The 10,474-nt window shown below is 36.4% G+C and overlaps 2 protein-coding genes and 1 pseudogene across 2 annotated transcripts; 1 reads left to right on the forward strand and 2 right to left on the reverse strand.

Annotated features, from left to right (window-relative positions):
* Positions 1–1,363: 1,363 nt before the first annotated feature.
* On the reverse strand, positions 1,364–2,086 carry LOC114078650 (annotated as a pseudogene).
* A 1,173-nt stretch (positions 2,087–3,259) lies between these two features.
* LOC107031518 lies at positions 3,260–5,627 on the forward strand. Its single transcript, XM_015232924.2, has 3 exons — positions 3,260–3,669; positions 4,953–5,195; positions 5,342–5,627. Exons 1-3 carry the CDS (start codon positions 3,375–3,377, stop codon positions 5,470–5,472), a joined length of 669 nt encoding a protein of 222 aa, XP_015088410.1. The 5' UTR covers positions 3,260–3,374; the 3' UTR covers positions 5,473–5,627.
* Positions 5,628–5,747: 120 nt separating this feature from the next.
* On the reverse strand, positions 5,748–10,236 carry LOC107031517 (GPI transamidase component PIG-T). Its single transcript, XM_015232923.2, has 5 exons — positions 9,815–10,236; positions 7,813–9,066; positions 7,113–7,262; positions 6,847–7,027; positions 5,748–6,205 (listed from the first exon to the last, which is right to left on the reverse strand). The coding sequence occupies exons 1-5, from the start codon at positions 10,037–10,039 to the stop codon at positions 6,030–6,032; spliced, it is 1,986 nt and encodes a 661-aa protein (XP_015088409.1). The 5' UTR covers positions 10,040–10,236; the 3' UTR covers positions 5,748–6,029.
* Positions 10,237–10,474: the final 238 nt, after the last annotated feature.

A 10,474-nucleotide genomic window follows, 5' to 3' on the forward strand; every position in this document is an offset into this window, starting at 1 on the left:
ATATTTATCAACGATAAAGTAGAAATTATGAGGAAAACACAACACCGCCTTTGCTGTAGAAGATGATCTGTGAAAGAAGGAAGAGAAGAGAAGAGAAGAAGAGAAGAGAAGAGAAGGAGAAGTGTACTGTACTGGCAAAGTATAAATAAATAAATCTTGGAATACGAAACGACACATTTATAGAAGAGAGGAGAGAGGAGGAGAGAGGGGAGAGGAAAATATAAAATTAAAGTCGTTTAATTTTTTTTTAATTAGGACAATTCAAACTGTGACATATGTTGCCACATATGGACTATATGTTGCTACATATATACGGTCTGTTGCCACACATAATTTTGTCGTGTTTATTACTACAGAAATTACATATGTTGCGACGCATATACTATCTGTTGCTACAGATGATTCGCTTTGTTGCCACATATAATTTTGATCCTTTCCATCATTATTGACATTTGTTTAAACAAAATCGAAATAATCATAAAAAAAATTTAATATATAACCACCTATCTAATTAATATGGTTGTAAACACAACATTTTCATCGATCTTACCTTTTTTTTTTAGTTCTACGCATCTCTGGTTCTTCATTGTCACTAACATAACCATTTCGAGCCTTTACAATCCCATAATTCCATAGGAATGAAACATATCTCAAGCGAAGGGTGTCAGTACTACTTCCGCATGATGGTACTTATAATTTATCACTCAAATACTCAGCGTATGCAGCAACAAAAATTCCACAATCTCTGCATGGTATATCATCAATCAGAAAATATAATAACATCACATTTCGATAGTCGTAAGACAAAATAATATTGTGATACTTACAGAAAACTGCTTTCTTGTTGGGCAATACCAGTAACATGACTGGATTTAAATGGGTGAGATTTGTTCTCTCCTTGTAACATTTAAGAACTGACCAGTTGGTTCCCTTATTTTGCTCAAAAAGTCCACTCAACTCAAGGTACTTTGGCAACATTGTCGCCATCTTTTAAATTTCGGAGGATAGTTTTCTATTAGACCTATTTGAGGACATGAAATCATACACTTTTATGCACCGTTACTTCAATGTAACGACTGCCAAGACCCAATGGAATTTTGCATTACTATTTACAGGGACGTAAACATCATCCGTCAAGTGCCAAGGCATTCCAGAAGGTATAGCATACCCTTTCATTATGTCAATGATTTCATCCTCATATTCACTAGAATTGTCAATGTATGTTTTGAAAAAAACAACTAGTGATGGTATATTGATATTTACAATGAATCTGCTGCTTCGACTTCTTTCGCAAATAGTAAAATATGACATCCACATACTGCGCACATAGATGAAACAAGTGTATCAATTTAATTGTATATATTCATGTACTAAACAATACATATAAAAGTGGGCATGGATTTACCTCATCATTCCAGCACCTATTGGGTTGAGACATTACGTAGAACCATTCCTTATTCATTGAAAATGCAACTACTAAATCAAGTTGGTCAAATTCAAGTTTTGAGCAATTGACTAAGTAGTTATCCTCCTTGTTTCCTCTGCAATTGTGTAATCATTATAAATCATTATTTATTGGACAACAAGAAGAAATTCTAATAATAGTTGAACGACCTTACTTTACTTACTTTTTTGCATGATGCTTGTAAAGACCCTCATTTATCCAGTGCGAGAAGGATGACATTAGTTCAGTTGGACCCTCGTCGTCAATGTTAAAACCTTCAAATGGATATTGTCGCTTCACATCACAACTGACAACTTCAACTTTCTTCCCTTTCTTTTTTGCTTTCGCTTTTTCTTTCTGCTTCACCTTCTCCTTCTATTTCTCCTTCTGCTTCTCCATCTCCTTTGCCTTCTTTTTCTTCTCCTTCTCCTTCTTCTTCTCCTATTTTGCCTTCTTCTCCTTCTCCTTCTCCTGTTTTGCCTTCTTCCCCTTCTCCTTCTCTTCGTTTTCCTTCTTCTTCCTCTCCTTCTCCTCCTTTGTCTTCTTCTCCTTCTCCTCCTTTGCATTCTTCTCCTTTTCCTTCTCCTCTTTCTCCTTCTCATGCTTTGCCTTCTTCTCCTTTTCTTTCTTCTCAATAATCATAGAAAGTGTTTGAGAAATAGATTTTTTCAACCTCCTACATTTCAAAGGATGTGAAGTCTTCTTGGATCTTTGCACATCAATATTATGAGATATTTCCTTAAAAATATCAATGAGTTTTTTAACACGACTAATAAAATAATCATGTTGCTGCTCATATTCTTCGCATAGACAAAAAGAGCATTTCATGTTAGAAGATTGAGTTGTTGCCATGGATGAAGCTTCTTGTATCATTTCATCTACAAGGTAAATAAAAAAATATTGAGATTTTACAATTCAATATAAAATAATAATAGCAGTATGTTGCAACCGATGGATAGTCTGTTGCGATAAATTAACATTATGTTGCCACATATGTACCTGTTGTTGCGTAACATATACATCTTATGTAGCAACAGATGCATCATATTTTGACACATCTGTATAGATTATTGCAACATTTGAATCTTATATGGCAACAGATGACCAACAAATCACTAAAATATGGCAACATACGCTAAATATATTTTGGACGCCTGAACAACACTATATTTCTAAAATCATATCAACAAAATGGCCAAAGAAAAGAACAACAAAAAACATGACTTTTTACTGAATGATAACATTACAGATACATTTTATCAAAATAAGGATTTTTTGAGTTGGTTGATTTTCTTTCAAAAATGATAAATAATACACACCATTAGGTCTATTATTCTTTTTTTACACCTACAAAACATTTTATTGTTCATTAATTCAAGAAAAAAAATTCGAAAAGTGTAAAGTATTTCAAAAAATAACTTACTCATTTCTAGTCGAACATGATTACTGTTCAGAAAAATGAGAGAGTAATGGAGGACTGGAGAGGAAGAGTAACAACTGCAGAGGAAGAGTAACGACGGATTTCTAAATTTCTAAGGAAGAAGATGAACAATATCTCAAGGGAGGAAGAAAAGAAGAGAGGAAGGAAGATGAAAAGTTTTTTTTTTTTAAATGATTTGGTTTGAATTATAAAAATGTATTTTTTTGTATTTTATAAAAAATTAGTAAAAATATTAATTTGATCCCATGATTAGTTAATTACATTTTAAAAGAAAATTTGATCAACTGTTGATCAATCTATCACCAAAAACAAAAACGAGACTTATTTGATACCTTTTCCTTAATTTTCTCAAGTAACTCGATTGGGGTTAACAAATTAAAGAATAAAAAGTTAGAGAGAGTTCCAGAAGTCCGTTAAGAAGTTGTAAGAAGAAAGTGACTCACTACGCTATTAAACGTAGAGTCCTACCCAGAAATTTTTGGTAGAAAGATGGAAGGGGATAGTAATAAGCAGATTGGAATCAAGCTACTGTGTCCTTTAGTATCAAATATGGTAATATCAATCATGGTTTGGGAAGAAGAAAGACTTGATCTTGGTTACATTGCACGCATTTTTGGGCTTGACCCATTAACATTGAAGATAAATGGTCACTTTATAAGTAAAGGGGTTGATTTTATTGCTTCTTCTGTTACATGGAAATCACTACTTTCCTTCTTCTCTGCTCGTGGCTTCTCCACTCACCCACTCATTATTCAAGGAAATCTCTCTAAACTTGGCTCCAAAAGTAAGCATCTTGAACTGTTTCTTTAACTTTTTTGAGTGAAGAGATGCGTTTTAAATTGTTGAATATGTTGGTGAAATTTTGTTCTGATAGTTATATGGAGTCAAAATCTTGGGTTTTCTTTTAGGCTGAGAACTGGACAAGGAGAAGGTCTAATATGGCTATAAACGGTTTAGCAGTCACAATTTGATTTGGTTTCTTATGTTAGGTGTAAAGAATTTGGGTGTTTTGGTCTGAATGAAAATGTACTTATTTCGTACAAGGAAAACAAGAGAGTTTCTTACTATTTTCTAGTGTTTAGTAAGTAGGCAAGAATATGAGCATTTTTATGTTATCTAGCAAACATTAGGTAGGCAGAATGTGATGGGAAGTGGGGGTTCGAGGATGGTCAAGGGATGAGGGTTGAGGATTTGGTGGGTGCGGAGGGGATAATAAACTTGGAATGTCACTTATGCAACTTGTTTTTCGTTAGGACTTATTTGTGACTTCAAAAACATAAGATGACTTATTTGTTTATTTGAATAGGTTTACCTAAGCTCTGGATGGAAACCAATTATGCGACCATTCATTGCATAATATAAAATTTATGATTAATGGATTGATCCACTAAATAATATGACTATATATCCATGTATTGGTCCAGCTATTACGGTTGACACAATGGCTGATGTTCTTAAGTGTGCCTACTCTGCAAGCTAACTTGTGCGGACTCTTAACTTTCAAAGTCATGCCCCTGTCAAATTCTCCAAAACTATACTACTTTTGGAGAATCCGACATGCACCCACTGACATTTTGAAGAGTTCGACCAGCATAGTCTGCAAGTATCTCCTGCTCTCTGGTTTGGGCAGGAGAAAAGAATATTTCTTGAACCCGCGATGAAAAGGAAAACTGAGTACACAATTGCATGCCTTTCTGCACATCAGCTTTTCAGCTACTAGTCTTTCTGCAGAACTTCTCGTTAGGTCTATTAGCTACTGCCTAACCAGTTGAAGGTTGATTGGTGAATAGTAGGTGAAAAGATAGTAGGTTTCAAAGATTTATTAATATCGTTTTGGAAGGATGGATCACCTGCTCCCCCTACAGTCTGAGATCCCCTGTTGCAGCTTGTTCTCATAATATATCGCAGAATCAAGCTTTTGAAGCTATTGAGTAGTAGTATTCCTTCAGTATATCACGGAAGACTTCTAAGGACTATTTATTGTTTATTGTGGTTAACCTATTGACCTCCCACCACCATTCTCTGCATATGAACCATGTTTCAAACTATTCTTCTGTTATTGTGCAGGATCACATAGTCCAACACTAGTTGAAAATGGGTTGCTCTGCAAGAAGGATCTCAATGATGAGAGAGAGAAATGTCATGAGGAGACCAACTCCCTCAGTAACAAGAAACTCAAGGAAAGCACAAGAGGTAATGACAGACTATACAACTTTGCTTGTGCAGGAGTAGCATTGAACCTAAAAAGGAAGCTTTGTTTGGAAGGTTCGGGTCTGTTGAAGAGATCAAGAACAGATGAATATGATTCAGGTTTGTTACTATAGAATTGGCTTAATGGTGCCTTAATATTATCTCAATCTTTGAGCTCATGTTCCACATTAGGAAGCTCAATGTGAACTGTTGTACTCTTATCTCTTCTTCTCATATCACCGTGGTTATTCCTGGTGTATTTTCAGGTTTAAGAGAGGAACGAGTGGAATTCCCAAACGCTGATAGACCACTTTTATGCAATTTAGCTAGTGAAAAGCTGAAAAGGTTTAGAGATGATGAGATGGTTGTAACCACCCCATTCAAGAGGATACGATAATTGGGGCCAAACACAAAGTTGTGTTAGTTAGGTAGTTGTATATTGAAGTTACAGTTACCATTGTACTCACCTGTAAATACTTGCCAATCGGTTAAAGTAGTTGCTGACACAAAAGTTTCAAATTGCAACAGCATTTTTTGAGTTTTGTCAAAGTAGATTATGGCTTGTTCAATGTAGTTTCCGATGGGCAACATGTCCATTTACCTTTTCTAAATGCCTACATTATTCAGGGTACAGTTAAATTTGTGGTAAAGCAACTTTTAGAAGAGCAAAAGTGTATGAACTTGTACATCTAACCTTCCTTTTTGAAACATTTCTTAGTTACAAGATCGAAAATTCTGGTACCTGATAACAAATGAAGTTGAGTATGTCCGATGCAGGAATCAGACACGAAAAAAAAAGGAACTGACCATAGTGGTTGACAATTAATTTGGATGATACAATGCAGAATCCTAAACAAGGGAGATTTTGTTTGATTGATGAAATCTATGCTCTAAGTCCCGTGGCAATCATGTAACATATAGTACAAAACTTCTTTCTGTAGCTTCATTTGGAGGTCATCCATAGAAGTACTGCCAGGCAGCAGCAATACCAGCCACCAGTATCACTCTGAGAATCAGCTTATAACTGACTTTTGATGAAGAGGATGGGGGCGGTGGTTCCAACGGTTTTCCTCTCAATTTAGCTGATAACTTGGACAGTAGCACGCCTATCGGACCACTGGGCTTGGCAGCTGTAAGCACGCAGAAAAGAAAGATCGAGATCAACATCTGAAAGACTCACTTAATTACCCAATCATATATCAAACAACTTCATTCAAGCTAGTTGGTGTTAGCTATAAGAATACTGTCTATATCCTTGTCCATTTCATTCAACTGCTAAACAAAACTAGTATCAAGATCAATATCTGAAACGCTAACTTAAGCTTAACCTTATCTCAGCTACAATTCCACATCAAATTAACTGTGCAAGGCTTAAAGCTAAAAGGATTCTCTCTATTTATTTTATTCTAATCGTATCCATTTCATCCAACTACTACATAATTTGTAGTTTAAGAAAAATTAGGATTCTGTAGGACTAGGGATTCTCCAAATGGCACCCTTAACCCTACGATGACATATCAGCATCGATTCTTGGGAAACACCAAGACTGTAAGTTGAACAATACAATAGCCCAAATTCCAACAAGTTGGTAATAGATCTTTTGCTTTCATTACTGGAACTAAAGATATTAAGTCGACTGCGTGAAGATAAATATACATCCATGCAAATCCAACTGAGACTGACTACTTTCACCATTCAGTAGAATCCCAGTGAAATGTGCAGTTAAATTTTCAGAATTATAGCATCTTAGTCTTCACCAGAGAAAATTTACCTTTATTTTTCAGAAGCCTTTCCTCCTCATCAACACGCCTACGTAACGCATTAAGCAGTGATCCAAAATATAGAGCAAATACAGTGCATGTAATCGTGATGACATTGTATGGCATGCTAAAATCAGGAGTGGTCAAGGGTACAAGCAGTACTTCTGTGTACCATAGAACAGGGCTTTCTTCCTGGAAAGAAGCAGATGCTCAATATAATGCATATCCAATACAATATCATATTACATCAGAGCTTCACTTGTTTAACAATTGGTACCTGTAGCTTGGATAAGATAGGTGACTTGCAAGCAGATTTATCCTCAAATAAATCCATCTTTGTTTTGATCCCAGGAAACCTGATTAAAGCTGATGGAATGTCAAATCCCTGGTTAGCATCTGGAGGATACTCATCGATGTGCAGAAAACCCTGTGAAGGAATCCAGAGAAATAAAGGTAATGTTAAACGATTTTCAGTCTATCACTGAAGTTAATATGCATGTTGCTTTCTACCAGTTACATTAGATTCAGTTCCACATAGATACAGGAGTAGAAATAAAAGAGATCACCTTTATGTTTCAACCATCCCTATCCCTTGCCCAGACAAAATTACAAGCTAACCACACAAGCGGATATAAAGAAGTTTAGAAGTTGAAGACGACAGAAAGACCTGACAGCATCTGATATCCTTTCAACTTATAAGGTACTTGTCACTCCTCCATGTACAAATATTTTCATGTGAAACCTGCTTGGGCCACAAAGATTACGTCTATACATACCAATCTCTCTCCTATACAACTACTCCTAAATGAGATAATTAGATAGCTCGTTCTTAGAAGAGCTTAAGAAATATAATGAGAAGATTAGATAGCTGTCCTATCTGACCACTGTTCTTTGATATTGGCAATCAAACTCCAATCTCAATAAAACTTAGATTTCAGCGGATTTATTCTAGATAAACTGTAAAAGGGGATAGGTACCTTATCAAACTCCAATGTCAATATCACCGAGTGCACATCACATGGCAACCGCAATGCTATTTCCATTAGCCCAGGGGAAACCTTGTCTTCAGAAGGCGAAACGTTTGTCCTTTCTACAACATCTGCTAAACTGTGAAGACGTTCATCTAGAAACACTTTAAGTGTATGGTAATAAACCTTGATATACCAAGGCACAACTTGGAATACATCAACACGTAACAAGCATCTTCCTTCCTCGTTGACAGAAGATTTTGCATACTCACTTATACCTACAGACTTCAAGGAGATGGCTATGGCACCCCTTTCATTCCCACTTCCCATAAGGAACCTGCGAGCCTGCAAGGGTGCCAGTTGAGATGACCATGTCACGGGACGCTTCCACCTGAACTCCAAGTCGAATGGCCTTGAATCACTATAATTTTCTAGAGCAAATTCATATAGAAGGGATGACTCCTTCAGAAAGCCATTAGCTTCTTTAATTACCCTGACTGCGGACTCAGACATTTCAAAGCTCATGTCACTCCAAGCTTCAGATATCAAATTCCCAACATCAGATTGCTGTTGCGTCTCTGAAGTAGCCTTCAATTCAGACACCAAATCCGGCTCTAATTGGACATACACATTACTAGCATTTGAAAGAACACACCTTCCACTAACTTTCCGTCCAAACAATGTGCTCAGTGACCAACTTGGCTGCTGTATTGAGCCAACAGATGATGTCATGCCACTTCCTAAAGTAACCGGTTGGAGAACAACAGTAAGTGTCTGTTCAAGCACCATTCCAGAACTTTCTGCAGCTAGATCAAATTCATTTGAGATTAAATGCAACCTCTGAGAGTGATAAAATCCTCTGTAGATAGAAGGTCTGTCCATCAATGCAGAAAGTCCAGCTTTGTCTCGGCAAGGAAGCAACTTTAGCCAGGGAGTGAGGTTCTCTGTGCAAACAGCCTCACGGGGCAAGGTGCCATATCTGATATTTGTAGCAAATGACTTGAAGCTCCATTGAGGAGAAGAATAAGCAGTTGATGACTCTAGGAAGTTAATAGAAGCACAAAAGAGCCCTGAAAGAGCATGTGTTAAATTTCTCCACGAAGCGTCGACCTGATGTTGTGGAACATCAAAAGTAGCCCAGAGTTCAACTCCAGGAGGCTTCGCATTTCTACTTGAAATGGGATCATATCCACCCCAGCGTGCATAATTCCAGCGACCTTGTGTGAACGACAGCTCCATTTCTCGAACTCTAAATTTATGGACCTAATTACACAGTGAGTGTTATGTTTTCATGCAACCAACTGCTTGTCATGAATGAGAAAAAATAACAACCTAGAGCATGCAAGAAGCATTCAGACAAAAACTCACGCCACCTCACTATTTATTAGTGGTAGGTAAGTACACAATATTTTTAAGGATAATAAAAGACAAACAATTAAAACCATAATTGCAACTTTCCTTTTCATCATCCTATCTTAATTACCACAATTCCCCTGTTCTACAGAAGTTGCATTTGTATACAATGATTAACAGTTATCATATCCGTTACGGAAAGATACCCATCTTTGATATTAATTATCTAGATAGAAGACACTCATAGTATATCATCCACCAATCAATTAGTTATGTCTCCATCCCTAACTAGTTGGGACTGGCCACATGAATGCCCTGTATCCCTTCTGCTCCATTTGGTCCCATTTCATTCTAATACTAAATGATTGGTCTTTTAAGGTACATTATGTCTTCCTTAGAGTTAAAAGTTCTTAAATCTCAGGCCTATCTCTACACATTTATACTGATAAAAAAACTGGGAAATAATGTAAATATGATACCCTTAATTCCAACTAGTTCGTATTACTGCCATTGTGCTATGGTTTCAGCTAAGTAAGCATTGAGTCTAATTTTCTGAGATATACCTACAGAACTAAAAATTGACATTATCGTTTCAGATAAGAAGATTATTAAGAAACCGAAAATGAAGAAAAAGAGATTGATGCATCCAAAAGTGTACCAGCTGATAAATGGATTTGGGGAAAAGATGGTGGTGGCTGCCATGTGTTCGAGTTGGTGGGACTTTACTATCGAAATGAAAATGAGCAAGCACTTTACGATCTGGCAATGGCCTCAACAAGAGTGCTTCTGAGAACTGTTCAATTTGATCTTCCTCTTCGGCAATAATTGACCCGAAACACTTAAAGAGCAGAAGAAAAAGCAAAATTGATCTTAACCGAACCATTAATGGAGCTCCTGTGTTATCGTTGATATTGAAACTGGGAATATGTGAAAGATAAATCGAACAATTCCGCCATTACAAGAGCTTCAAGGTGTGTTAAAACTTAGATCAAAGGTTTGAACAATTTTGGATCCATTGGGGTTTTGGCTGGTTGACCCGTTTAGACTTGTGCTATATTTCCCGTCGATCCGATCCCATTTGGTTCTTTTTGCTTATATACTAATCTATTCTTACATTCTCTTTTAAAATAAACGGAAAAAGCTAAAAAAATATCTTGAACTATCAGAATTAGCTCACATATATCCTTAATTTAAATTCTGGCTCAAAAATACCCTTCTGTTAAAGTATTGGTCACTTTTATCCTTACTTTTTGACAGAGGTGTGTTAAGTGTCACATGGATGCCACATAAGTGCCAAACAACCTCACCTCCACATAGA

Source organism: Solanum pennellii, chromosome 9 (assembly GCF_001406875.1).
Source record: "Solanum pennellii chromosome 9, SPENNV200".
NCBI lineage: Eukaryota > Viridiplantae > Streptophyta > Magnoliopsida > Solanales > Solanaceae > Solanum > Solanum pennellii.